General features: G+C 40.9%; 1 protein-coding gene across 2 annotated transcripts in view; it reads left to right on the forward strand.

The window, feature by feature from the left end:
• The window catches only part of RABL6 (RAB, member RAS oncogene family like 6), an 82,743-nt gene that overhangs the window by 26,590 nt on the left and 28,833 nt on the right, over positions 1-27,320 (forward strand). For both annotated transcript variants that reach the window (XM_089675044.1, XM_089675045.1), the window contains exons 7-10: positions 5,060-5,200; positions 9,554-9,659; positions 22,036-22,139; positions 25,160-25,485. In XM_089675044.1, coding sequence (XP_089531170.1) covers positions 5,060-5,200; positions 9,554-9,659; positions 22,036-22,139; positions 25,160-25,485 — 677 coding nt within the window. The remainder of the gene's footprint in view (positions 1-5,059; positions 5,201-9,553; positions 9,660-22,035; positions 22,140-25,159; positions 25,486-27,320) is intronic.

The following is a 27,320-nucleotide window of genomic DNA, read 5'->3' on the forward strand; positions in this document are numbered from 1 at the left end:
TCATGTGCAAGCTAAAATGCTTTTTTTTTTTTAAGTTTCCCTGCATACGAGTGGGTATTTTTTGCAAAGTGAAGCCTAAGCTTATTTACTAAGCTCTGGGACAACTGCACTTGCAAAGTGCACAGTCTATTTGTCTTTAGTAAATCCACTCCACTGGGTCATTATAGTTTGTTACTTTCTACATTTATTAGATGTCAACTTATTGCGTAGCACTGTACAGAGAATGTGGATCTGATAATGCTTGTCCGCTCTAGAAAAGCGTACTGTTCAACACAGCCATCAAGTTACACACTTAAATGCTAAGAACCTTTCAGTTTGTTTTTAGATCATAGGACTATCTGGAGGACATTCACAAATATAGGGAGAATGTACAAGCCCCATGCACGTCACATCCTGATAAGTTGCAAGGCAACCATGCTGACTCCTGCAATTGCCATGCTGTCTTTCATTGGGGGACCCAGCTGACCAAATCCATGAGAAAGCAAGATCACTAATTTAGACTCCATTGTATTCTAAAGTGGATCTACATTCAGATGCTAACCTATGGCTTAAACCATTTTTAACAATGCGGGTAAGCATGTGAAGAGTTTTAAGTCTTATGGAGTTTTTCATGCTGTCTGACCACTTCACCTGTCTAGTCACCAAGACAGGAGGTGAGGAAAAGTGTCTCCATCTGGAACACAAACAGCAATAAAAGTACTTTAAATACACTCTACAAGCATTGTGCTGCAGGCCCAGTCCACTTCTGGTATGGTGACCATAAACCTAGGCTAAATGATTAGCACTTCTGCCTGTCAGTACTTGGGTTGTTGATTTGAATCCCAACCACGACACCACCTTCCTGGAGTTTACATGTTCTCCCTGTGCATGTATGGGTGTCTTCCGGGTACTCCGGTTTCCTCCCACACTCTAAAGACATTCTGGTAGGTTAACTGGATCCTGTCTAAATTGACCCTGGCATATATGAATGTAAGTTAGGGATCTTAGATTGTACACTCCTTGAGGGATAGGGACTGATATGAATGTATAATATATATGTGAAGTGCTGTGAAAATTGACGGCGCCATATAAGTACCTGAAATAAATAAATAGGCCTTAGACATACCATCTCTGCTCCGGGGGAAGATCAGCTTCTCTGCTTTAACAGACATCACATAACTAAGTGCCTGGTAAGTGACCAGCAGTGGCAGGAGCTTGAAGCAGCCTTTCACCAGAAATTACTGTCAGAGGATTTACCCCCACCCCACCGACCAGGCCATTTTTTGCATTATGGCGCTGCGTTCCTTTAACTGACAATTGTGTGGTCATGCAGGCCTGCACCCAAATGAAATATACATCCTTTTTTTTTTCCCCACGAATAGAGCTTTCTTTTGGTGGTATTTGATCACCTCTGCATTTTTTATTTTTTGTGCTATATAAAAAAAAAAAAGACCAACAATTTTGAGAAAAAAAACAATATTTTTTTACTTTTTGCTATTAAACATGTCCAGTAAAAAAAATTAATTAAAATTTCATTAATAAATTTAGGCTAAAATGTATTCTGCTACATGTCTTTGCTAAAAAAAAAATCCCAATACGTGTAAATTAATTGGTTTACATGAAAGTTATAGCATTTACAAATGGTGGTGTATATATATACTGGATTTTTTTTTTTTTTACTAGTATCAGCGACTTATAGCGGGACTGCGGCGGCATTCTGACACTAGAGAGAACTGACTTAGTGTCACTGACATCCCCAGTGACACCAATACAGTTATCAGTGCTAATAAAAAGCACTGACACTGTACTAATGGCAGTGGGCATGAAGGGGTTAACATCTAGGGCAGAGCCATACAAAGCAGTGTGCAGGAGCTGACAGGGGAGAGATCTGTATTGTTTACATACAGGTCTCTCTCCCGTCAGAGATACTCGGCGATCCGGGACCCGGTGATTGGCAGCCGAGGCCGCTAATGGCGACGCGGGTAGGGCGCGTGTGCGCCCCCTACCTGGAACTGCAAAATCACGTGTACATATACGTGATTGTGCGCACTTATGCTGCCCTGTAGCAGTATTTCTGCTATTGGGTGGGGCGGAACTGGTTAAAGTGTTAGTAAAATCAGTCTGCATATGCAGTAAAGCATGCTTGTTATACTCACTGTGGAACCTAAGGGGTTAATCCTCTGCATTGTGTAAACAGGCTGTTTGATCTTCCCCTTCTTTTACTGTCCCCGATCCATCTGCTATAGTACAGGGCATCAGTGGCAAGTCTGCACATGTTCAGTTCGATGTGTATAGTACCGGAGAGGTTTTTTTTTCTTTTTTTCCTGGGGGGGGGGGGGGTTGTATGAGATCTGCCCAGCGCTGTCCAGACAGAGGGCCAGGGGTCATGCAGCCTCATAGGACAGTCAGAGAGGAGTGCAAACTCCTACAAGATTAATCAGTGCTCGTACGGAATCTAATAGAAGTCACAAGACTGCTATATATTGCTGATGAGTAAAGGTATTTAGCAGTTTATATTTACTAAAATATTTGCATTTCCATGTTTTTTGTACTGTGGAAGACCAGATATAGTGAATGCAGGGCCATTCACTTTAAATTCATAGGTTTAGTTCTTCAGCTGAAAATAACCGTCACTAAGTATAGATACTGATCCTGATGTGTTCTGTTTGAAAATTGAGCTTGTAGTCTCATGCAGTGTGCTAAATTATCATCAGACTTGGAATGTAGGCACCAGGGACGGACTGACCATTTGAGCACTCGGGCACTGCCCGGGGTCAGTAGGGGGCCCCATGAGATGCCCCGGTACCTTTTTCATAGGCTTTTTTGAGTTTGGGCAAGGACACGGGCCCCATGATACCCTATTGCCCGGGGGCCCCATGAATTGTCAGTCCGCCCCTGGTAGGCACATAGGGGTACCTCAATGCAGCAAGATGCTTAAAGGGTTATCTCACCTTTACCAAAAAACCGCCTATGCAGATAAGGAATGTCTGTAGATAAAAACAAACTGCAGCTTTGACTAAAATTGACTATTGCCCATTCTATAGATGTAGGCCCATCACATACCTTGTGAAGCCTGACCTGAAAAGTTCCTGGATGTTACTAAGCGAGGCCCAGCTATTAATGTTCATCTTCACCATCACAGACTCTGATCTCGAAGCTACTGCATCAGGGGATAGAAAACATGTGAAGGGGTCTGAATCAGCAAAAGAGTTCGCTCTTCCTGTGAAGGTGAAGATGAACAGTGATCACTAGTCCTCGCTTAGCAATGTCCTGGGAGTTTTCAGGTCAGACTTCATGGGGTACTTAAATGGCCAGCACCTATAGCAAGGGAATTATTCAATTTTGGTCAAAGCTGCACAGCCTGTGTTCATCTTCAGACATCCTTTGTTTGCATAGGCACTTTTTGGTAAACTTATGTCTTTAATATAGCTTTATATTAACCTTTTGAGTATAGATTGTGTAAGATAATACTGCTTTTCAAGGACCCAGCACCTGTAATAGTCCCATATGGTCCAAACTATGTGAGTGAAAATGATGCTAAGGCTAGTTTAACCCCTGAAAGTCTAAGGGTAGCACAAATCTTAATGCCTAAGCACAATTTTGTAACGTTGACGTGTTAGTAAAACCGTACATATAATCTCAACTACTTTGTACATCCAGGTGGATTATACCTGGTTTTTTTTCACGACAAATTGGGCTTTCATTTGGTGGTAAATGGTAATGGATATCTCCTGATCTTTTTTTATTATCAAAGTAAAACTGTCCCAAAATAGTAAAAAAAAAAAAAAATTTTTAATATAGCTGTGTGTTTCTTGTTACTACCATAACCTACCACCCAAAAACAACCCAAAATAAATTTTTCAGCTCTTCACGATTGCAGCGATACTATATATGTGTATGTTATTTGTTGTTTGTACCCGTAGTACAGCCCAGAAACAATACTGCACATTTTGTTTACCTAAAACACACTGACACACGAAAATTGGACCTAAGAATAATCGGCCGAGTTTCGCTTTGTTAGTAGGTCAATGGCACTGGCCGATTTTCGTGGTTTCCTCCCCTTTTTGGTGATCAAGCATGTTGGAAAATTTGTGAAAAACTTCCGATTTTCGACTCAATGATGGTCAAATCGTACAATCGCTTTTCCGAAAAGAATATGCGCATGAGTCGTGACCTGGAAGAAACAGAAGTTTTGCATGTTATATGGGGTGAACTTTATGAATTGGTCGGCTGATTTTCGAAATCAGTGATGGCACCATTGGATTACCGAGCAAACGATGTTTCCGATTTTCAGACGAAAAATCGTTCGGAATTCGAACCATGTATGGCCTGCATAACTGACACTAATACCAATTTATTTTTTTACCATTGCCTTTTGACCTTCACCTTTGACCCTGGCCTTGACACAAATACTTACCCTAGCAATGAACTAGATCAAACCTTGATCTAGGTATTTTTTTCTTTATTTTTTTTTTTTTTTTTAATATTTTTCTTTTTTTTGTTTTTAACAAACATTTTTTTTTCCTCTCTATGCCAGGAGTTAGAGAGATACAATGGATCTCTCTCCTCTGTTCATAGAGAGAAAAAAAAACAAGGGGGCCGGGGCTGTACAGTGACTGATCACTGTGATAGCCAATCGGAGGCTGTCACAGCGATCATGTGACCCAGAATCGGGAGTCCTGGGTCCCGATCATTAGAACATTAGTGACACCCTGGTCTTTGTGCTGGGAGCGCGGTGTGCAGCACGCTCCCAGCACAAACACAGGTTCGCAAATAGGCGGCCCCACGGTAAAAAGCCCAGTTCTGTGAGGCCGCATATTTGTGTGACGTCGGCAACAAGGGGTTGATACAGCAATAATCCAGAAGAAGAGAAAGCACAAGACACAGCTTAATTATTCAGCTTCCATTTGCCCAGTTGACTTTATTATTCGTGGGGTCCCCACTGACCTGTGATTAGAATCCCATCTGTGGTTGGTTGCTGTATATATGCTCCATGTCATTGGGTTTCTACTTTCGAAGAACATTGTGGATAACACTTATTCTTTCTCAGACCTGATTATCTGCACTGCTCGGTTTTCAGGACATTTAACTACATTATGAGAGAGCTCCCCAAGGTACCAAGCCATGTGCCAGTGTGTGTTCTTGGCAACTATCGTGACATGGGGGAACACCGCGTCATTTTGCCCGATGATGTGCGAGATTGTATCGAGGGCCTTAACAGGTGAGAGGAGTCGTGTGATGTTGCAATTTTTTTTGTCGTTTTTAAGAATGTTATTTTTACTCCTAGACGTTTTCTTTGTGTTTTCACTTGAAATGTTTTAGGTAAATGTATAACTAGCATTTATCCACATTTTTTTTCTTTTTAGGTGCTGCTTTGTTTTTGTTACTGCATTAAATACAGATTTTTGTTGATTAACTACTAGAAGCAACTTTGTTGCTTGGTGCATGTACTCTGTCTCTCTATTTATTGGAGTGGGGAAGCATTGAGGATGACATTGTTAACCTCTAAATACTGAATGTGTGTATAACTTGTGAGCCACTAAAATAAAACTCCTCTGGATTGCTAACATATATCATATACTCTAACTGTGTATAAAAAAACTATATCACCAAAATGTTGCGCTCCCAATCTCCAACAAATTATATATTGATAACTCCAAAATAGTAACCACACATAAAACAATATAGCATATCCCAAATTGATAACTGTGATGTAAATGTAATTGTTACAATCTCTTGATGAAGCCACGTGACCTATGGCGTAACGCGTAGGGGTGGGGCTATGACGTCACTCGGCACCAGAGAGCAAACGGCGAGTATACATGCTGTGCGGCACACACAGGCAGAGGATTTTAATACAAAAGCGCTTTATAGTTACACATAATGTGAGAGCATTTTAATAAAGGAAAGTTTTATAAGGATAAAGCACTATGTCCACATTTCTTTTTGCTCCATGACACTGAGGAACATCTAAGAGGAGTGAGCAGGGGATCCTGAGCACCTGAAGGAGGGAGAGATCCCTGCAAGGATAACGAGTGTTTAAGGAGAGAAGCATTGTGGAGTACATAGGAGGTATCCAACATCCATTCCATGCTGCAGCAAATTATAGCAGGTTCCATCTATGTGAACAAAAAGTGTATTAAACCTATCTGTTAGGCTTGCAAGGAGGTGAGCGCACATCTTTAATGGTATAAGGATTCACGAAAAGTCACAATTGGTGTTTTTGGATCACATCATCACAATTTCTTTGGACTATTATTTGAATAATGGGACTGTTTTTTGTTTGATTTACATCACAGTTATCAATTTGGGATATGATATATTGTTTTATGTGTGGTTATTATATTTGAAGTTATCAATATATAGTTTGTTGGAGATTGGGAGCGCAACATTTTGGTGATATGGTTTTTTTAACCTCTAAATACTGCTTCCCTGCCTGTCATTGGTACATGTTAAAAAGTATAACATTAATAAAGATTTAGGAAAATAGGTAGCACACACACAAAGGATAAGTTCACCTTTGGAACATGTTACATGTTCCACCCATTTTTAAGGTGGAACATGTAACATGTTCCAGCATGCTTAGCCTCGCACCACCCGCTCATGCCTCCATGTGACAGCGGGCAGGGAGTCCTCTACCTTCACCCACTGTCACAATTTGAAAACAGCGCAGCTGTGCAGGGCTCCACCCACAACTGCGTCACTTATCCACAGTTTCCTGTGAATGAATGCCTACAAGTACCATCTGCAATTGTAGCTGACAGCTTGTAGTTCTCAATGAACTATGAGGGCGCTGATGCGCGCTCTCATAGTTCATTGATCTCCCTGGTCTCAAGTACCGGCCTGTACGAGATACAGACACACAGCTATACTGAGAATCTGCAGGAGTCTGAGATTGCACCTGTAATCTGCAGTGCTCTGCAGACGCCTTAGAAAAAAAATAATAAATGCACATTTTTTTTTACCTGCTCAAAATGTTTTTTTTTTGAAAAGGCGAACTTATTCTTTAAAACTATATAAAATTTAGAGATATACGTGGTTAAAGTATTTTCTAAGTTGCTGCCTAAGGCTGGCCGTTTATCGGCCGTTAAATGAAAAATCGGTCGTTGCCGATGCTGCCACCAAAAACGGCCGACGGCATTGCCCCACTAACGGTGTGAATATCGCCCAATTTTTTGTGCGGACGAAAATTCAGCCGATAACCCCTCTATGGCCGGCATTAGCATGAGTATGAGTGCTATAGGTCAGTGTTTCCAAGTACTGAAGCCAACAATCAGAGTATTTTCAAATAAAGGCCAACAATGGCATCCCATGCATTTATCTCACTACAAGTTCACTGTAACAGTTCAGCTACGATGTCAGACACACGGGGTGGGGGGGAGTGCATTGTTTTCAGTGAGTCAGCTGACTGCCCAGACTTAAATTGTGATAAAGTGCAGTAAAGCGCAACCTTTGTGTAGCACTGCAAATCTGGAAGCTGAGCCATTTTTTAAAGTAACAGGCCAATAGGAACATAGGGGGGAGGGTTACGCAAACTTTAACACTACTAGGAAAGAAAACCCAAAATTTCAATAGAGTATAGGCACTGAAAGCTGCAGTCAGTAGGTGCCCATGTAGTTGCCTCACCTTGCAGTTTTGCAGTTGCCTTTTTCTCTGTTTGACATTAGCCATTCAGATTAACCAATTCAATACCGGGCACTTTTACCCCCTTCCCTCCCAGGCTAATTTTCAGGTTTCAGCGCTCTCACACTTTGAAAGACAATTGTGCGGTCATGCAAGATTGTTCCCAAACTAAATTTTATAATTTTGTTCATACAACTAGAGCTTTCTTTTGGTGGTATTTAATCCCCACTGGGGTTTTTATTTTTTGCTAAATTAACAAAAAAAGACCGAAAATATTGAAAAAAAAAACATGGTTCTTTGTTTCTGTTATAAAAGTTTGCAAATAAATAATTGTTCCTCATAAATTTAGGCCAAGATGTGTTCTGCCACATTTATTTGGTGAAAATAACCCAAATCAGTATTTATTATTTAGTCTGTAGGAAAGTTATAGAGTTCACAAACTATGGAATATATCTGAATATTGACCAAACTTGAAGTACTGATGGCTGATCTAATTTCTTGAGGCCCAAAAATCTCAGAACAGTACAGATTTCCCCCAAATGACCCCTTTTTGCAAAGTAGACAGTCCGACGTATTTCATAAGAGGCATGGCGACTTTTTTGAAGTTGTAATTTTTTTTTAAGTCATTTTTCGGAACATGAAGAAATTAAAAAAATTATTTTCACATTTTTTTTTTAACATACTGTCTCCAGTGCAGTACAGCGTCAGCATATATATGGTATAGCGGTGATCAGGGACACTGGTGACAGTACAAAAAAAAATATTTTTTTTTTTCATTACATTTTTTTCTCTTTTTTTAAGATTTTTTTTTTTTCCTTATTACACTACGACCAAAGTAGTATAATGTTACCATAGTAACATTGTACTACTTTGGGGATGTGATCAGTAATTTTTTTTTTCTACACAATTTGATTGCTTATAGCAAAGAATTTCTTTGCTATAAGCAAGCATTTAACTGGGTGAAATTGATTCATTCAGGTTTTTTTGTTGTGATTAGCTGTGATTGGCCACGGCTAATCACATGACGACACAGATGGGCTGTAATTGGCCCAGCCTGTGCCTGTGATCACTGTGACCATTCACAGCTAGACACACTTGTATACAATGGATGGCATGAAATGAAGCCATCCATTGTATACAACTACCATGTGACCTGCTGTGATTGGTCACAGCAGGTCACATGGTACTGGCAATGGGGCTGGTACACAGATCTGTAATCGGCTGTGTCCGAGGTACATGGCTGGTGACAGATCTCGCCATAGCGCGGCCCTGCGGGCATGAGCAAAGTGCTATCCGGGAAGGACGTCATATGACTCCCTCCCTGAGGGACGAAATGTTCGCCTGGCCGTCATTTGCCCATAGGCCGGGCGGCAAGTGGTTAATTTCACTCTCTTTTTCTATTACAAGCATCAAATATAAGTACAAGACAGGAGCTTAAAAAAACAACCCGTGAAGAAACATGACAATTGGCTTGTTTTTTAATCTGCAAGCTCGAGCTGTCATCTTTATCGTTGGGTAACTTGTGAGTCACAGATGTTGCTACCATGATGTACACAGGCTTGTTCTAGGTCTGTTACTCAGTGGGTAGTGAAACAAGAAATTACAGCAACCCCAGAGATTGAACCTTCCAAAACTGATCAGCACATTCCTATTCCTGTTTGACAGATTACTTTTCAGAATTATTCTAAAGCCATATTGTTGAATAGAAGCATGTACAAGCTTTTCCCCACCCCACCATCATGCGCTTTGAGCTGCAGCATTCCATGTGGGGAATTTTGACATGACTGCCCCATGTAATCCTTTTTTTTTAGGTTGTTCTTTTCCTTTGTCTGATCCTGTTCACTGTCTACTATGTTATCAGGTACTAAGGTTTATTTCTTGATTATCCTGCCCTTGGAGATTGCTGCATTGGATGACCATCTTCTCCCTTGTTCTCTGCTTCTTTGTACAGACGGCCTGGCTCTTCCTACATCCGCTATGCTGAGTCTTCCATGAAGAACAGCTTTGGGCTGAAATATTTGCACAAATTCTTTAACATCCCTTTCCTCCAGCTCCAGGTGAGATCCTACTTAACCTAAATCACTTTTTCCCACTTCAATATCGGGCACATTCACCCCCTTCCTGCACAGGCCAATTTTCAGCTTTCTGTGCTGTCGCACTTTGAATGACAATTGCGCTGTCATGCAAAACTGTATTATTGTCATTTTTATCATTTTTTTTTAGACAGAGCTTTCTTTTGGTGGTATTTAATTACCACTGGGTTTTTTATTTTTTGCTAAACAAATGAAAAAAGACCAAAAAGTAAAAAAAAAACAAAAAACAAACAAGAAACCTTTTCTTTGTTTCTTTTATAAAATTTTGCAAATAAGTAATTTTTCTTTTTCACTTATGGGCACTGATTGGCAGTGATAAGTTACACTGATCAGTACTGCTGAGGCTGCACTGAGAATCAGGTCACTGATGATCAGTTCCCTGATTAGCAGTGTAAACAAAGTGTTGTCAGGATTGCCAGTTATCAGCTTTCTTTTCCTCACATAGTGACAGCGCTGAGGAAAGGAAAGCTGAACCAGCAAGCTTGTTTACATGTGATCAGCTGTGATTGGACACAGCTAATCACATGGTAAAGGACGGTTGTGATTGTCCCTTTACAGTGACCTGTGATAAAGGACACAACGGTCGCCTAGAGAGCCCGATGTGCACCCTAGGTGCTTTCTGGGAAGACGTCTATAGATGCCCTCCCAGAACAAGAGAACAGCCCTGTAGCCATCTTTCTGCTACAGTGCAGTGTTAAAGTGCTTATACTTTAGGCTTCATTCTCTGCTTTTCCTATCACTTAAAGTTTTAAAAAGCAATGTTGTTTTTTTTTGTGTTTTTTTTTCCTATAAAAGCAAAGTTTTACTTAACTGCTCTGTGCAAAGATATTGCACAGAACAGTCTCTTACCTCTTTGTCTGGATTCTCCTGTCGGCACTCTCCTCAGAATACCCCCTCAGTAAGCTGGCTGAAAATTGGAGACCCATGCACACACTTTGAATCCAGGATGTGTACGTCCATAGATGCACACAGTGCTTCTTGACCACGCCCCTGATCCCTCCCACAGGATTTGACTGACAGCATCAGGAGCCTATGGCTCCTGCTACTGCCTGTTTCTCCTGTGAGACCAAGAAGAGAGAGCAGCAGTGCCGCAGCTGGCGACATTGCTGGATCAGTGAGAGGAGACAGGTACGTGTTTAAAGACGGAGGGGGGGGGAGGGGGGGAGCAGTTAATGGAATGTTTTTTTTACTTTAAAGGATAATTTCACCTTTGTTTACCTTTCTGTTTTTTTCCCCTAAATTCCAGCTCCTCTATGTACCAATATAGCATTAATCTACTTCTTTTATGGAAATTCAAAAGATTTCTGATTTTTCTACCCACCTTTATGTCACTGTCCAGAAGGCTGTCCAAAAGGCTTATCCATTACTTTCGCCTTATTTCCTGCAGACTTCAGGTCATGACACAGGAAGGAGTTGACCAGCTGACCTCATTAGCATGCACATCATCTACCCTCATACCTCCCACCCACTTTTAGGTGCACGAATATTTAATGAAAAGCAATAAATCCGTGCTCACTGTTCTCACTAAATACACATATATTGAGTTTTATTTTTCCACCTTTACGTTCACCTTGCATAGATCATTCATTTGGCAGAGTGTGCTTAATGAACAGATAACAGCCTATGTGGATAGAGCTGTAGTATTGAAAACAGGAGAATTGTGTTCTAGGGTCTGTAAAGTTCACATACACTATAGAATCTGATTGTTTGGATTTACCATCAGCTATTTAGTGCAAGGGCTTGCCTGTTGGATACAGAGTGATTGAATAGATAGGTGGGTCCTCCTATTCCCTAATTCTGGAAAATCTGAAGTAAATTGTGCAGAGATTGTACAATCAGATTGCATTGTGTATGGCCACCTTTATATACCTAAAATTAACTAGTTGTGCTTTCGGTGCCATTAATTGTAAACGTCATGCCAAACACAGAAGCAAACACATTTATCCATGTGAAAAAAATGAGTGGCAATCGCAGCAAAATGCATAGTAAAAAATGTGCAACCCACATCACGACAAAATGTTCCATGAGCCACATGTAGCACAGCCCATTGAAATCAACGGGCTGCCCTACGCATGTCACAGGTAAAACAAGCCAAAAAATGTGTTCTCCCACTTTGCTAGATGTGAATGGGGCCTGACAGTGAAATTGGTGTGTTTACACAGAACAACGAGGCTCCATTCACATCTGCGTGCTTCCGAACGCATGGCAAACTGCACAGAAAATGCGTGCTTTGCCTTGAATTTCAGAAATGTGCTGCACCAAAAATCACAGTAAGAAAAGCACCACACTCCTCTCCTAAAAAAGAAAAAAAGTTCTGGAGCTTCTTTGGAGCGATTATCGCACTCATGGCAGCCCGTTCAAGTGGATGAGCTTTTCTGTATGTGACAAGTGAAAATGCTCCAAACCACCAGGAACAAAAAAATAAATAAATACTTGCGGGAATGTGAGTTCTCCCTATGCAGAGATGTGCACGGGGCTTGACAGCTGAGTGTGTCCATCCACTCCCTCCTATCTACTTGTATAAACATGGCCATACAGTATGCAATCCGACTGTACAGTCTCTGTACAATTTTCTTTAGATTTTCCAGAACTAGGGAATAGGAGGACCCACCTATCTACCCAATCATTCTGTATCCAGTCAGGCAGGCCCTTGCATTATATAGTTGATGGTAGAACTAAAGGAGATATTACATTCAGATTGTATAGTGTATGGTGAACTTTACAGAACACAATTCTTTTTTTTTTTTTTTTCAGTACTACAGCTCTATCCACATAGGCTGTTATCTGTTCACTCACCACACTCTGCCAAATGAATGATCTATGCAAGATGAAAGTTAAGGTAGAAAAATAAAAATCAATGTATGTGTATTTATTTATTAAGTACTTATATAGTGCCGTCAATTTATGCAGCACTTTACATATATATTGTACATTCACATCAGTCCCTGACCCTCAAGGGGCGTACAATCTAAGATCCCTAACTTACATTCATACATACACATACTAGGGCCAATTTAGACAGGATTCAATTAACCTACCAGCATGTCTTTGGAGTGTGGGAGGAAACCGGAGTACCTGGAGGAAACCCACGCAGGCACAGGGAGAACAAACTCCAGGCAGGTGGTGCCATGGCTGGGATTCGAACCAACGACCCCTAGTACTGCCAGGCGGAAGTGCTAACCATTTAGCCACTGTGCTGCCCTCAGGCTAGGTTCACATATGTGTGGGTGGTGCCGAAGAATGCAGACCCGTGGGCTGCTGCCATTAGTTCTGATGGCACGCCACCTGCACTGGAAAATGTAACCGTACTGAGAACCGAGGTTCCCGTGCAGGCTGCATTTTCAGAAGTGCAGGGACTTCTTCCCTGCGTGTCACGGGCACAGGAGTACATTCAAATGAATGGACTCTCGTGCCCGCGCAAAACGCAGCCCGCACGGCTGCATATATGTGAACCAGGGAATAGTGAGAACAGTGATCACTGACTGATTGCTGTTTATTCAATATTCGTGCACCTGGAAGTGGCTGGGAGGTATGAGGGTAGATGATGTAGGGTGCGTGCTAATGAGGTCAGCTGGTCAACTCCTTCCTGTGTCATGACCTAAAGTCTGCAGGAAATAAGGCAGAAGTAATGGATAAGCCTTTTGAACAGCCATCTGGACAGTGACATAAAGGTGGGTAGGAAAAAATTGAAAGCTTTCGAATTTCTGCCAAAGAAGTAGATTAATGCTATATTGGTACATAGAGGAGCTGGAATATAGGAAAAAAAAGGGAACAGGTGAACTTAACCTTTAACCGCCTTCCGACTGCCATATAAGGAAATGACAGCCGGGCAGCGGTTCTCTTGTTCTGGGAGGACGTCATATGACATCCTCCCACTCTAACTGCGCATGCGTGCTTCTGGGGGAGCATGGCGATAGGTGGTGCGCTGTGTCACAGTAAAGAGCCGATGACACAGGTTCTGTCATGTGATCAGCTGTGCCCAATCATAGCTGATCATATGTAAACAGGAAATGCCGGTTATTGGCAATCCTTTCCTCACACTGACAGCGCCTGAGGAGAGGAGAGCTGGTAACCGGCATTCCTCAGAGCGGACATCTCAACTGATCACCAGGGCACTGATGATCAGTGTAGCCCTGTCGGTGCCACCTGTCAGTGCGCATCAATGCCACATATCAGTGCCTACCAGTGCACATCAATGCCACCTGTCAGTGCCCATCAATGCCACATATTAGTGCCTACCAGTGCACATCAATGCCGCATATCAGTGCCATATGAGTGCTGCCTTTCAGTGTCCATCAGTGCTGCATTGCGGTGCCTATCAGTGCTTCCTGTCAATGCTCATCACTGCAGCCTCATTAGCGCACATCAGTGAAGGAGAAAAATTATTTACAAAATGTTTAGAACACAGCACAAACTAGATACATATATTGCATATTTAATAGTGGTTCCCTTTTCCTCACTTTAGCTAAGATCTTGTTTTGCCTTCCTCCTTTCTGTTTCCTTATCTTTAACCACTTGCCCTCCTGAGAATTTACCCCCCTTCCTGACCAGGCCATTTTTTGCATTACGGCGCTGCGTTACTTTAGCTAAGAATTGCGCGGTCATGCAATGCTGCACCCAAATATAGTTTATGTCCTTTTTTCCCACAAATAGTGCTTTCTTACGGTGGTATTGGATCACCTCTACGGGTTTTTTTTTGGTTTTTTTTGCGCTATAAACAAAAAAAGACTGACAATTTTCAAAAATAAATAAATGTTTTTGACTTTTTGCTATAAAACCTATTCAATAAAAAAAATAAAATTTCTTCATAAATTTAGCCCATGTATTCTGCTACATGTCTTTACTAAAAAAAAAAATCCCAATACGTGTAAATGAATTGGTTTACGTGAAAGTCATAGCGTTTACAAATGGTGGTATATATACTGGAATTTTTTTTTATATACAGTATTAGTAATGGTGGCGATCTGCATCTGAGAGTGGGACTGCAGCGGGCTTTCTGACACTGGGTAGGGACTGACTGCCACTGACATCTAAAGTGACACTAATACAGTGATCAGGGCTAATAAAAAGCACTGACAGTGAACTAATGGCACTGGGCAGAAAGGGGTTAACATCTGGGGCAAACAAAGGGTTAACAGTGTGCTGTGTGTGTGTTGTGTTCTACTTGGAAAACATGCTGCTTTGGATCCCTCTGCTGTGTAGAGAGATTCAAAGCAGCATGTCCATGTACACACAGATCTCTCCCCTCTCAGCCCTGCCGACGATCACCAAGACCCGGAGATTGACATATCCAGCAGCCAATAGCGTGGCACGGGTAGCACGGGTTTATTTTCCTCCTGTGATTTCCTTACTTTCCATCTATTTTATTTAATTTATTTTTTCCTTTACATCATTTGGTGGCTGTTAGTTTTTCTGCTTTCAGAATTTTTTCCTTTATTTTCACAATCCATCCATTAATACTTTCTATTGCTTACTCACTATACTGCATCTTTGGAGAGACACTGTTTTCACCCTAGGACAGGAGGTGTTAAGACTTCAGAACACTTTCCACTCTTCTTATCGACATAACATTGGAAGAGAGTACTCTTTACTTCACAGAAGTTACAGTTCTTTGAAAAAGTATTTTTTGCATATTTGTCACACTTAAATGATTGAAATCATCAAACAGATTTTTAACCACTTGCCCTCCAGAGGATTTACCCAGCTTCCTGACCAGGCCATTTTTTGCATTATGGCGAGGCATTACTTTAACTGACAATTGCACGGTCATGCAAAGCTGCACCCAAATGAAATTTATTTCCTTTTTTCGGTGGTATTTGATCGCCTGTGTGTTTTTTAGTTTTTGCGCTATATAAAAAAAACAACAATTTTGAGAAGAAAAAAAAACAATATTTTTGACTTTTTCCAATTAAACATGTCCAATAAAAAAAATTTTAAAAATCAAATTTCATCATAAATTTAGGCCAAAATATATTCTGCTACATGTCTGCTAAAAAAAAAAATCCCACTATGTGTAAATTAAATGGCTTACGTGAAAGTTATAGCGTTTACAAATGGTGGGGTGTATATATGTGTGTGTGTGTGTGTATGTATGTGTATATATATATATATATATATATATATATATATATACAGTTGAGACTCAAACAATTTGAATATCGTACAAAAGTGCATTTATTTCAGTAATGCAGCTTAAAAGGTGAAACTAATATATGAGATAGACTCATTACATGCAAAGCAAGATAGTTCAAGCCGTGATGTCATAATTGTGATGATTATGGCTTACAGCTCATAAAAACCCCAAATCCACAATCTCAGAAAATTTGAATATTGTGAAAAGGTGAAATATTCTAGGATCAAAGTGTCCCACTCTAATCCGCTAATTAAGCCATAACACCTGCAAAGGGTTCCTGAGCATTTAAATGGTCTCTCAGTCTGGTTCAATAGGAATCACAATCATGGTAAAGACTGCTGACCTGACAGTTGTGCAGAAAACCATCACTGACACCCTCCATAAGGAGGGAAAGCCTCAAAAGGTAATTGCAAAAGAAGTTGGATGTTCCCAAAGTGCTATATCAAAGCACATTAATAGAAAGTTATGTGGAAGGGAAAAGTGTGGAAGAAAAAGGTGCACAAGCAGCAGGGATGACCGCAGCCTGGAGAGGATTGTCAGGAAAAGGCCATTCAAAAGTGTTGGGGAGTTTCACAAGGACTGGATTGAGGCTGGAGTCAGTGCATCAAGAGCCACCACACACAGTCGGATCCTGGACATAGGCTTCAAATGTCATATTCCTCTTGTCAAGCCGCTCCTGAACAACAAACAACATCAGAAGCATCTTACCTGGGCTAAAGTGGTCCAAAGTCCTCTTTTCTGATGAGAGCAACTTTTGCATCTCATTTGGAAACCAAGGACCCAGAGTATGGAGGAAGAATAGAGAGGCACACACTGCAAGATGCTTGAAGTCCAGTGTGAAGTTTCCACAATCTGTTGATTTGGGGAGTCATGTCATCTGCTGGTGTTGGTCCACTGTGCTTCATTAAGACCAGGGTCAACGCAGCCGTCTACCAGGAGATTTTGGAGCACTTCATGCTTCCTTCCGCAGACGAGCTTTATGGGGATGCTGACTTCATTTTCCAGCAGGACTTGGCACCTGCCCACACTGCCAAAAGCACCAAAACCTGGTTCAATGACCATGGGATTACTGTGCTTGATTGGCCAGCAAACTCGCCTGACCTGAACCCCATAGAGAATCTATGGGGCATTGCCAAGAGAAAGATGAGAGACATGAGACCGAACAATGCAGAAGAGCTGAAGGCCGCTATTGAAGCATCCTGGTCTTCCATAACACCTCAGCAGTGCCACAGGCTGATAGCTTCCATGCCACACCGCATTGAGGCAGTAATTGCTGCAAATGGGGCCCAAACCAAGTACTGAGTACATATACATGCTTATACTTTTCAGAGGTCCGATATTCTATGTACAATCCTTATTTTATTGATTGCATGTAATATTCTAATTTTCTGAGATTGTGGATTTGGGGTTTTCATGAGCTGTAAGCCATAATCATCACAATTATGACAAATCACGGCTTGAACTATCTTGCTTTGCATGTAATGAGTCTATCTCATATATTAGTTTCACCTTTTAAGTTGCATTACTGAAACAAATGAACTTTTGCACGATATTCTAATTTTTCGAGTTTCACATGTATGTATGTATGTGTGTGTGTGTGTGTGTGTGTGTGTGTGTGTGTGTGTATATATATATATGGATATATTTTTTTTTACTAGTAACGGCGGCAATCAGCAACTTATAGCGGGACTGCGCTGGGCATTCTGACACTGGGGGGAACTGACTTGCTGTCATCGACATCCCCAGTGACACCAATACAGTGATCAGTGCTAAAAAAAAAAAAAAGCACTGATACTGTACTAATGGCACTGGGCAGGAAGGGGTTAACATGAGGGGCGATCAAAGGGTTAACTGTGTGCTGTTTTACTCTTGTCTGTGTTAACTGTGTGCTTCACTGTAAGCACACTGCTTTGCATGGCTGTGCTGTGCACAGCCATCCAAAGCAGTGTGCACGAGCTGACGGAGGAGAACTGTTTTGTTTACATACAATCGGATGATGCTCCCCATCGGAGATGCTCAGAAATTACCGGGCACCAGCGAGTAATCACCTGCTGGGAACTGGTGATTGACGGCCGTGAATGGTGGCGCGGGTAGGGTGCACGTGCGCCCCTGACCCGGAAATGTAAAATCACATATATATATGTGATTTTGCACACCTGTGCTGCCTTGTAGCAGTTTATCTGCTATAGGGTGGTCAGCAAGTGGTTAATATTACACAAAGATGACCTTTATTAAAAAAAAAATTAACCTTTAGAACCTTTTTGGGTTTTTTTTTTTTTTTTTTTTTTTTTTTTTTGAGCCATTCAGATGTGGACTTGCTGGTGTGTTTTGGATCCTTGTCCTGCTGCTAACCCAAGTGCGCTTGACATTCAATGTTCCATCAATTATGGCAAGTCGTCCAGGTCCTGAAGCTGCAATGCAGCCCCAGACCATCACACTACCACCACCATGTTTGACTGTTGGTATGATGTTCTGTTTATGAAATGCTGTTTTAGTTGTACGCCAGATCTAATGGAACACACATCTTTCAGAAAGTTCAACTTTTGTCTGATTAGTCTACAGAATATCTGTCCAAAAATCTTGGGGGTAATCAAGATGTTTTTTGGCAAATTTGAGATAAGCCTTTGTGTTCTTTTTTGGTCAGCAGTGTTTTTCACATTGGAACTCTCCCATAGATGCCATTTTGGCCAAGTCTCCTTATTGTTGAATCATGAACACTGTCCTTAACTGAGGCAAGTGAGGCCTGCAGTTCTTTAGAGGTTCTGGCCTCTTTTGTGACCTCCCGGATGAGTCGTTGTTGTGCTCTTGGAGTAATTTCAGTAGGCTGGCCACTTTTGGAAAAGTTCACCACTGTTCCAAATGCCCTTTCCAGACTGATACATGTCAGTTACTTTGTTTCTCATCAATTCTTAAATTTCTTTAGATCGCGGCATGATGTGTTGCTTTTTGAGATCTTTTAGCATTCTTCACTTTGGCAGACAGCTTCTTGATTCAACAGGTCTGACAGTCATCGGGCCTGGGTGTGGCAAGTGAAATTTAATTCAGCTTTCCAAAAAATGTCGTTAATCACAGTTCATTCATGATTTAGCAAGGGGAGCAATTACTTTTTAACATAGGATCAGGCAGATTTGGGCAGCTTTTCTCCTTCAATAAATTAAATCATCATTTAAAAACTGCATTTTGTATTTGGTCTGGTTATCTTTGTGTAATGTTAAAATTTGATGATCTGAAACATTTAAGTGTGACAAATGTTCAAAAAAAAAAAAAAAATATCAGGAAGGGAGCAAATACTTTTTCACAGCACTGTATCTGAACAGGAATGGTACAGCTGCTTGAAGTAGCACAAAGCCAAAAAGTCACTAGTTCTTTGAGTTTCTGTGAGGATAAGCAATTTTTATTTTTTTTTGCTTTTTCCAACAGATATAACAAAACACTTTCAATGGTGTTGCTAATGGCCCAAAAAGAAGGAAATAAAACATGTCACACAATAAGAATAAAATCTAAACTCAAGCCCATAAGAGCAGACACTATTGAACACTTCCAAATAACATTATTGCTCAGCAGTTTTTTCTGTGCAGTCTTTCATTGTGGCTGCAAGTCAGAGCTTTGGCTCACACCCACTGGCATTCCACAAGCCAGTAGGGCATTGCGAACCAACATTGCATTTCTGGATACCAGAGTTTCAGATTAGAGTTGAGTTAAGGAGGGCAGGCAGCATTTGGACCCAACTGTGTGCAAAAGAAGCTTTGCCTCAAGGCCAGTTCACACTACATGCTTTTCAGTTGCTTTTTTTCTGCATCCAAAACACGCAGAAAGTAGGTTATATGGTTGTCAATGTCAGTGCCTGCAGTTCAGTTGCAGAAAAAAAAAAGTAGAACATATGCTGCATTTTTTCTGCACAGAACTGTACTGGAATGCGGTAAAATGCACTGGAATGCACATGTCTTTATGTAAATTGAAGTAAAAGAGAAGGAAAAAATGAACTGAAATGCATAAAAAAAATGCACTGGAACGCGTCAAAAACGTGCATGCAGAAACGTATCCGGAGTGCATCTGGACTGCGTTTCTATAGTGTGAACCGGTCCTAAGAGGGCTTGCCCACACCTGCTGATGTGCATTATGTCCTTGCACTGTTCTGCATTCTACCAATGCACTTGCGCTGTGCAACATTGTAGTGTTTAGATTTTTAACTGTATTTTTTTTTTAGATTTTTACCTGTATTGACCTTTAACCACTTCCAGTCTGGACACTTTTACCCACTTCCTGTCCAGGCCAATTTTCAGCTTTCAGCGCTGTCACACTTTGAATGATAATTGCGCGGTTATGCAACACTGTACCCATATGAAGTTTTTAGCACTTTTTTTAGACAGATAAAACTTTATTTTGATGGTATTTATTTACCACTGGGTTTTTCTTTTTTTTGTTTTTTGCTATATCAATAGCCCAAAAGTCCAAACATTTTGAAAAAGTGTTTTTCTTATAAAATTTTGCAAATAAATAATCTTTATTCATAAATCTTGGCCAAAATTTATTCAGTAATCTTTTTAGTAAAAAAAAAAAAAAAATAACCCAAATTAGTTTATAACCAAAGATTGTAATTTTTAAAAAAATGTTTTTACGTTTGTATTTTATTTTTTATATTTTTATTTAGTTATTTTTTTAACTGGTGATTGACGGCCGTCACCATAATGACACTGTACTACTTGTGGGGGGGGTGTTGAAGATTTTTTTTACACTGATTGCTTTTACACCCATAAAGGCTGTAAAAGCAATCATTTCTTGCATTCTTGCAGCCATTGAGAAATACTGTGCGAGCTGTGATTGGTCACAGCATATGAGTGACAGGTCCTCTTTGTAGGGGGTTGGGAGCAGTGTGTGCAAGGAGGGGGCAGGAGGGGAGCAGTGTATACAGTGAGGGAGCAGTGTATACAGAGAGGCTCCCTCACTGGCTGTCACTATATGTCAGTGCCGGTTTTTAAATGCAATTGCCTGCTTTCTTTTTTCTTCACTATATCTCAGATAGTGAGCTGTCACTTTACCCGGAGCTAAAGAAAACTTTGTTTCTTTTATTTTGGGAAATAAACTAAAAGGAAACATTTCTTTTAACTTGGGGAAAGAAACTAAAAGGAAACTTTTGTTTCTTTTAGCTGAGGGGAAAAGTGACTGCCAATTCTGTGAGCTATAGTGAAGAAGAAAAAAAAAAAAGCCGATAATTACATTTAAAAATCGGCACTGACATCTTGTGACAAGCCAGTCACTGTATACACTGCTCCGCTCCTGCCTTTCTCAGCTGCCCCCTCACATCAGCAGTACACAGTCTCCTGTATCGGCTAGATTTTTCTTATCGGCAAAATGCTGATAGGGCTGTTTTCGGGCCGGTATGTTTCGGTGGCCAGAATTTCTGTGCATCCCTGGCTTACCACCCCTGGTATGAAGGATTTGTAAGAATTAAAGGTGCATACAGGTACCATGAGATACCTGCTTCGATGAGAAAGTGTTAAATATTTATTGTGTGATAGGTTGACTTGAAGGTTAGTTAACTGCACGCATGTTTTCTCTTTCTCTTCTTCATCATTCCTTTGCTCTTTCCTTTCTCATTTCTCCATATCCTTTCCTTCCTTCTTTTACGTTCTCTTCCCCTTCACTCCTCCACCTTTTATTCCCATTTGATGACATTGCATTTGCATTTGTTTCATTCGAACAGCGGGAGACATTTGGCGCAGCATAGACGTTTCTCTATGCTGGGTTGAAGAATTAAGACTGCCTGTGGTAGACTTTGCAGGTAGACAGGTGACTTGTGACTGTGTACACCTGAGATCTGCTCCCTGTATGGAGTTACAAAGCTGGTTACTTGTGCAGTACCTGTAAGTGGCTTTGTAAAACGATCGTCCTCTAAAGAAGTGATACATGCTTCTAGCTTACTTATTAATATGTAGTTGGAAAACGACACTCGTAACCCTTGTGTTGCTGGAATTCTGTAAAAACTTGTTACAGAATTCCACTTCTTGTCCTTCTGGAAAGGAAGGGGTCAAAGTTGTCCTTATTCATAATATTAATGTAGGGAGGGGGTCTAATTCCAGTTATATGACAAAACAAGTGCGGTATACCATTGTGCACTTGTATTATGCAGGCAGGGTTACTGGCGGTAAGCTCTGCAGGCAGGACATCCTGCATCTTGATTCTGAACATTTGTCTTGCGTCTTGCAGAGAGAAACCTTATTACGACAATTAGAGACAAACCAGCTGGACATTGATGCTACCTTGGAAGAGCTGAACGTGCAACAAGAGACGGAGGATCAGAATTACGAAATGTAGGTTAACTATCACATTCCATTTCAAGGTTTTTTTGCTGTAGGTTGTAGCTGAATAACATTTAACACTAGGGGTAGGAGGGAGCACTTACCTCCCACGATGCATTGGGGGCATTCACTGTTTGCTTCCTTGGACACTTTACTTCCGAAATGATGGATACTGGGTTGTAGATCAGCTGCTTTCTTATTCAATGCAAAGAATCGCCTTGACTTTTTTAGCTGAGCCTGCCAAGAGAATATCGAACAAATGTCGCTAGCACATATATCCAATATTTTCAGAAATTTATTGTAACTTTTTAAATGTTGTCAAAAATCAACCAGAGTTTTGGAGATGTTTGTGGTCCCTGTGCTGAGGTTCACACAACGTCAAGACAGGTCCTTGATGGGGTGTTGCAAAAGAGATGAGTTTGGTTCCCCCATGCGGCAGATTGAGTTGTTTGCATTTAGACCATGATAAAGATTTTAAGACACTGGATAATGTGCTGACGTCATTTGTAAACATAAAATCTGTTCATTCACTTTCATTCTCATTTTCAATTCATAAGTGTATGACATGTAATGTGAAACAAAACAGTATGGCTCCATGATGAGGTGAAGCGGATGGAAACATTTTTTTAAAAAAAGGCATGCCTGCAAAGAAAGCAGTCATTCTCGTCTGTCCTGCTGACCATGCTAGTAAACTCCATTGTGTTGAAGATCTAAGCTTTGAAGAATGTTCAGCATTCAACACTACAGATTCTGGTTTTCCATGCTATGTTATGTGTTTCTTTCTGTCAGCACTTTTGTCACTGCAGAAGCAGTAGTGATATGGGGCCAGCAAAAGAAAAAGTGGAGCATAGATGCAGAGTTTGGTATCCGGAAGTATGCAGGAGGCTGAAGAACCTTCTGCAAGCTTAGATCTTCAATGCAGCAGAGTTCAACAGTGTGGGTAGCAGGACAAGTATTAGTTGCTTTCTTTCCTGTGGAGCCATCTCGCTATTTTAAAATAGTGACATAGTCTCCTTTTTTTTTCTTTTCTTTTCCTTCTTTTTGTATAAAGCAAGGTTGCCAGATGCTGAGTTTGCTTACTATATACTCTAACAATTCCAAAATTGTATATATATACATATATATATATATATATATATATATATATATATATATATAAAGAAATATATATATATATATATATATATATATAAAGAAATATATATATAATAATTTTTTTTTTTGCATGTGTACATTTTCTGTTTTCAATTTATTGTACTTAAATCTTTATTCTTTTCAGTAAACTGAATATACAATAATGCATGTGAGCAGTTCATGTTTACCACTTGCATTCAGCAGGTAGTGGACTCCTGACAGCAACTTTGGAAGGCTGATATCTCCACCTGCATTGTGAAATAGATTGGATAGAGATCAGGTTAAAAAGACTAAATTAAGTCACAGAAGAGGGACACGCCCTCTCTAACAGAGATGGGATCTCTGATCCCATTTCCTCTGGTTTATGATGAATTGGTTGGAATTTTAGCAGTGGGTGGCCTTGAAGTTTCCCTAATGCCCAACATCCATCAATTTGCAAATCAAAGGAGCCTGCTAGATGAATTGTGGTTGAACACTGCAGATAATCAGTAGCATTCACTGTTTGACAGCTCCCACTGTATTCTATCAGGATATAATAACCTCAGTGGGAGATTTGTCCATCTACCATGTTTGCCGTGGATGGAAGAATATGTTAGATTTTTTTAAAAATAGGGCTGGATTTAGTTGTAAACATGCTGCCAGCAACCACACAGGCACCCCTTCTTCCCCCTCCTACCTTTCCTGTGCTCCCCTCTGTACCTGCTGGATCCCTAAATATAGTCACTGTTGTAAGCTCTGTGTCGGTCTATGTCTGAATTAACATGAGATGGTTGGCCTTTTTCCCCCTTTCTTAAGCCCCATTGTTGCTTAGTGGGAGAAAGGAAAGAAGGCCATAGGTTCCTCCATAACTGGAAGCAGCAGGAGATAAGAGCACCTTCTCGCAGGACAGGTCTGTGAGCTGCTAACTTGTTGAAAACAATTCACCACCCATGTGGTTAATGGAGAAGTAAGGCCACAGCTTTTTCGGCCCTACTTCTCTGGATCACAGGAATGCACTTCGTTGTGCACTCCTGTGACCCGTAGTCCAGGCTGTACAAGAATCCTGACTTTAAAGTTGCGATCCACTTGGGTTCCTTGACCAGCAGCTGGTTCAGCCTCTCAGCATGGTGCCAAGAGCCCAAGCTGGTCTCTCTGCCTCCTGCACAGCCCAGCGCCCCAGTAAGTACTCGAGGGGCAGAGCAAATTGCTGGTGACTGACAGTCACCGGCTGTCTGCTCACGGAAAACCGAGAACTGAGCAATCAGTGGTCTTTGATCACTCAGTTCTCAGTGCAGAGGTGGTGCACTGGACATATGCTTTATTGGATTAAAGGTGCATACACCTAGGTGAGTGTAATTGTTTTTTTTTTTTTTCAGATCATGAACTTCTCTTTTAATATTTAAGCTGTTATTAAGCAGAGAGTAGTAGCTAATCTGTGGGTAATCTACAAATTCTTTCATTTATTATATTAACAGTAATTGTAAAATGTATGTCAACATTAGAAAATCATATTGAAAATGAATAATTATAAGATTAAAACTGCAATAATAACTTAAAATATATGTTTTTCCTTTAATAGATAAAAGTAAGGTTTGCATAAAGTTAGTCATTCAGCTCTATGTCCTCTTCCAATCATAAGCATTTGGTAGCATGTGGTAACCTATTGACGCCTGTGTGTATGGGGCTTAATTATTATAGACATGTGTAAATGTTCTGCATTTGTTCTACTTTTCTGCATGTTTTTAGCCAATCTGGCATCTTCAGGCATGCACCACGTCCTCCCACTCACATCGGCCTCATTAGCGAGATGATCTTCTCTCTCCATCCGTTCAGTTTGGTTATTGAGAGTCTGATGACGTCTTTGAAATTAGCACAATCTGTCAGATAAATGTTTAATATTTTCTGTATGTTCCCCTCAGATTTCTAGAGATGTTAGAAAATAATAAGCGTCTAGCATCTCCAGTAGCAACCAATGGGCAGAGTCCGTCTTCCGGCTCACAGTCTCCTGTGGTCCCTATCACCTCTGGGTCTCCTGACAGCTCCTGCGCTGGCACTCCGCTTCAGGTGCCCACTCCTACCCTGGCTGCTTCTCCACCACCACCAGCAGCTGAAGTTCTTGACATCTCTGGCCCATCTCCCTCTACAGTGTCCTCTCCACCACTGTCCCAGCAGTCTCAGCAGAAGCGTGGCTTCATGTCAAGGCTCTTTGGATCTTCCGCAACAGAGAGTCCACCAGCCAAACCAGGTGGGTACCTAGACCTAGCCAGAATCCCAGTGTTTCTGTTAAACGGAAAACTCTCATGGAGGAAATATGTAGACAGCCATTTCTGACCGCTTTATTTTTTTTTTTCCAAATCCTAGTTGCCTGTTATGCTGGTGCAATGACTTGCTGATCTGGAACAAGTATAATAAGATATTCTGAGTTCTGGGTCTGTGACTGCCATATTGAGACAGGACACAGAGGGGAAAATGAACATTTCCAGTAATTTCAGCCATTGTATTTCTCTCAGGACAAGTATGCATAAAAGCTGAACTCCAGAAAAATAGCTAAATGCACAATTGAAAGTCATACATTAAAATGGTTTAACCTGCCAAAGGATTTGTAATTTGGTCCCCCCAGTCCTATGATGTACACAACCCTGTCAATCTGCACAGCCAGGTTTGTGACCTGATTTTTTAGATTCTGTTTAGGCATTAAAGCCTGATCACTTTCCAATTCATCCTGTTACCATATTTCTTGTCAGCAGATGTGTATGTAACAGTCTGGCTCTTAGTGCTGCTTTTTAGAGAATTATAAAAGGCTCATACCAAGTACATTAGATAAATTTAAATATGTTTAATATATATTTTTTATAAATACATAATTGTATTAATAGGTGTTTTTCATATCTGTTTGGAGTTCAGCTTTAACTTTGTATGTTTTTTTTTTGCATATGACTTTTGGCTGGCAAGGAATGTTATTTTGTAATCATATAGTACAGAACACAGGCAACTTATTCATACACTATAGATTTTAGGCCCATGCCTTCAGGTGATAGCACACTGGCAAGTCTTTAAAGGCCACTCCCCACAGGGCGCCTCCCTTTTACCCCACCCCACTTTGTTAATCCTTTTTTGCTAGTGTCTGAAGGTGGTGAACCCCTTCTCCTCCTCTTCTCTTTCCTATTCACTATTTTATTATTTTTCTATATTTTCTTAGAATGCTTCGATCAACACCTCACTGTCTTCTATTGCTTATACAGAAGCAGTGTATCTGAATCTGTACAATCTCAGTAAAACTTTAGGAGCCGTACCCAAACACCAGGCTTTGGGAAGGGCCAGTAATGTTTCTTCGGGCACAGGATCCTGCACAAGGTGCTCACCTTGGCACTTGGTGCATTGTGTTGTTAGCTACTGGTTGCTGTACAGGTCCATGGCCGAGGACAGTCACTATTCCTCTGGAGGTATGCCCGCTGTTACAGGCGTAGCTTGGAATTTATGTACAGTATAAGGTGCTCAGGTGCTTCCTCCCTTTTGCTACAAGGATTAGACGCAGGATGGTCTACACCTGGGTCATCACATACTCCTTCCGAATGTGCTTATCCTATCTCCCACATGCTACTTAGTGAATACCCCACTGGGAAATACCCTCACTTGTAGCTATGGTGGAGACCAGGTGAAAGGGGGCCAATTCAAAACAGCCGGCGAACATTCGCCCTGCGCAACACTCAACCTCAGAGTAATGATGTGTCTCTTGCACTGGAACAAATACTGGCGCTAACACCATCCTCAGTATCCAATACTATTTTTATTTCAGGCACGCAACAAGCGACCTACTTAACAGATGGAGAATTTTCTGCATCTGTGTCACAATTTCTTGGACAAATTACGGCCTTCATACAGACATCTTTGTCCAGGGCTCAATAACTCCCCCGCTCTTCTACTCTCGTTTCCCAAACCATGTTGGACCCTGATATCTTAGAGGACACAGAATCAATAGGATGTTGAGGCAGTGTTGGAGGAAGCTGTGGAAGGTTTCTCCCCCCCAGATTGTCACTTTATTGAAAAGGGAGCATCATGCAACATGCTTGATAACGTTGA

The sequence above is a fragment of the Staurois parvus genome, unplaced genomic scaffold (assembly GCF_062004578.1).
Source record: "Staurois parvus isolate SC_StPar_1 unplaced genomic scaffold, SC_StPar_1.0 ptg000154l, whole genome shotgun sequence".
Classification (NCBI taxonomy): Eukaryota; Metazoa; Chordata; class Amphibia; order Anura; family Ranidae; genus Staurois; species Staurois parvus.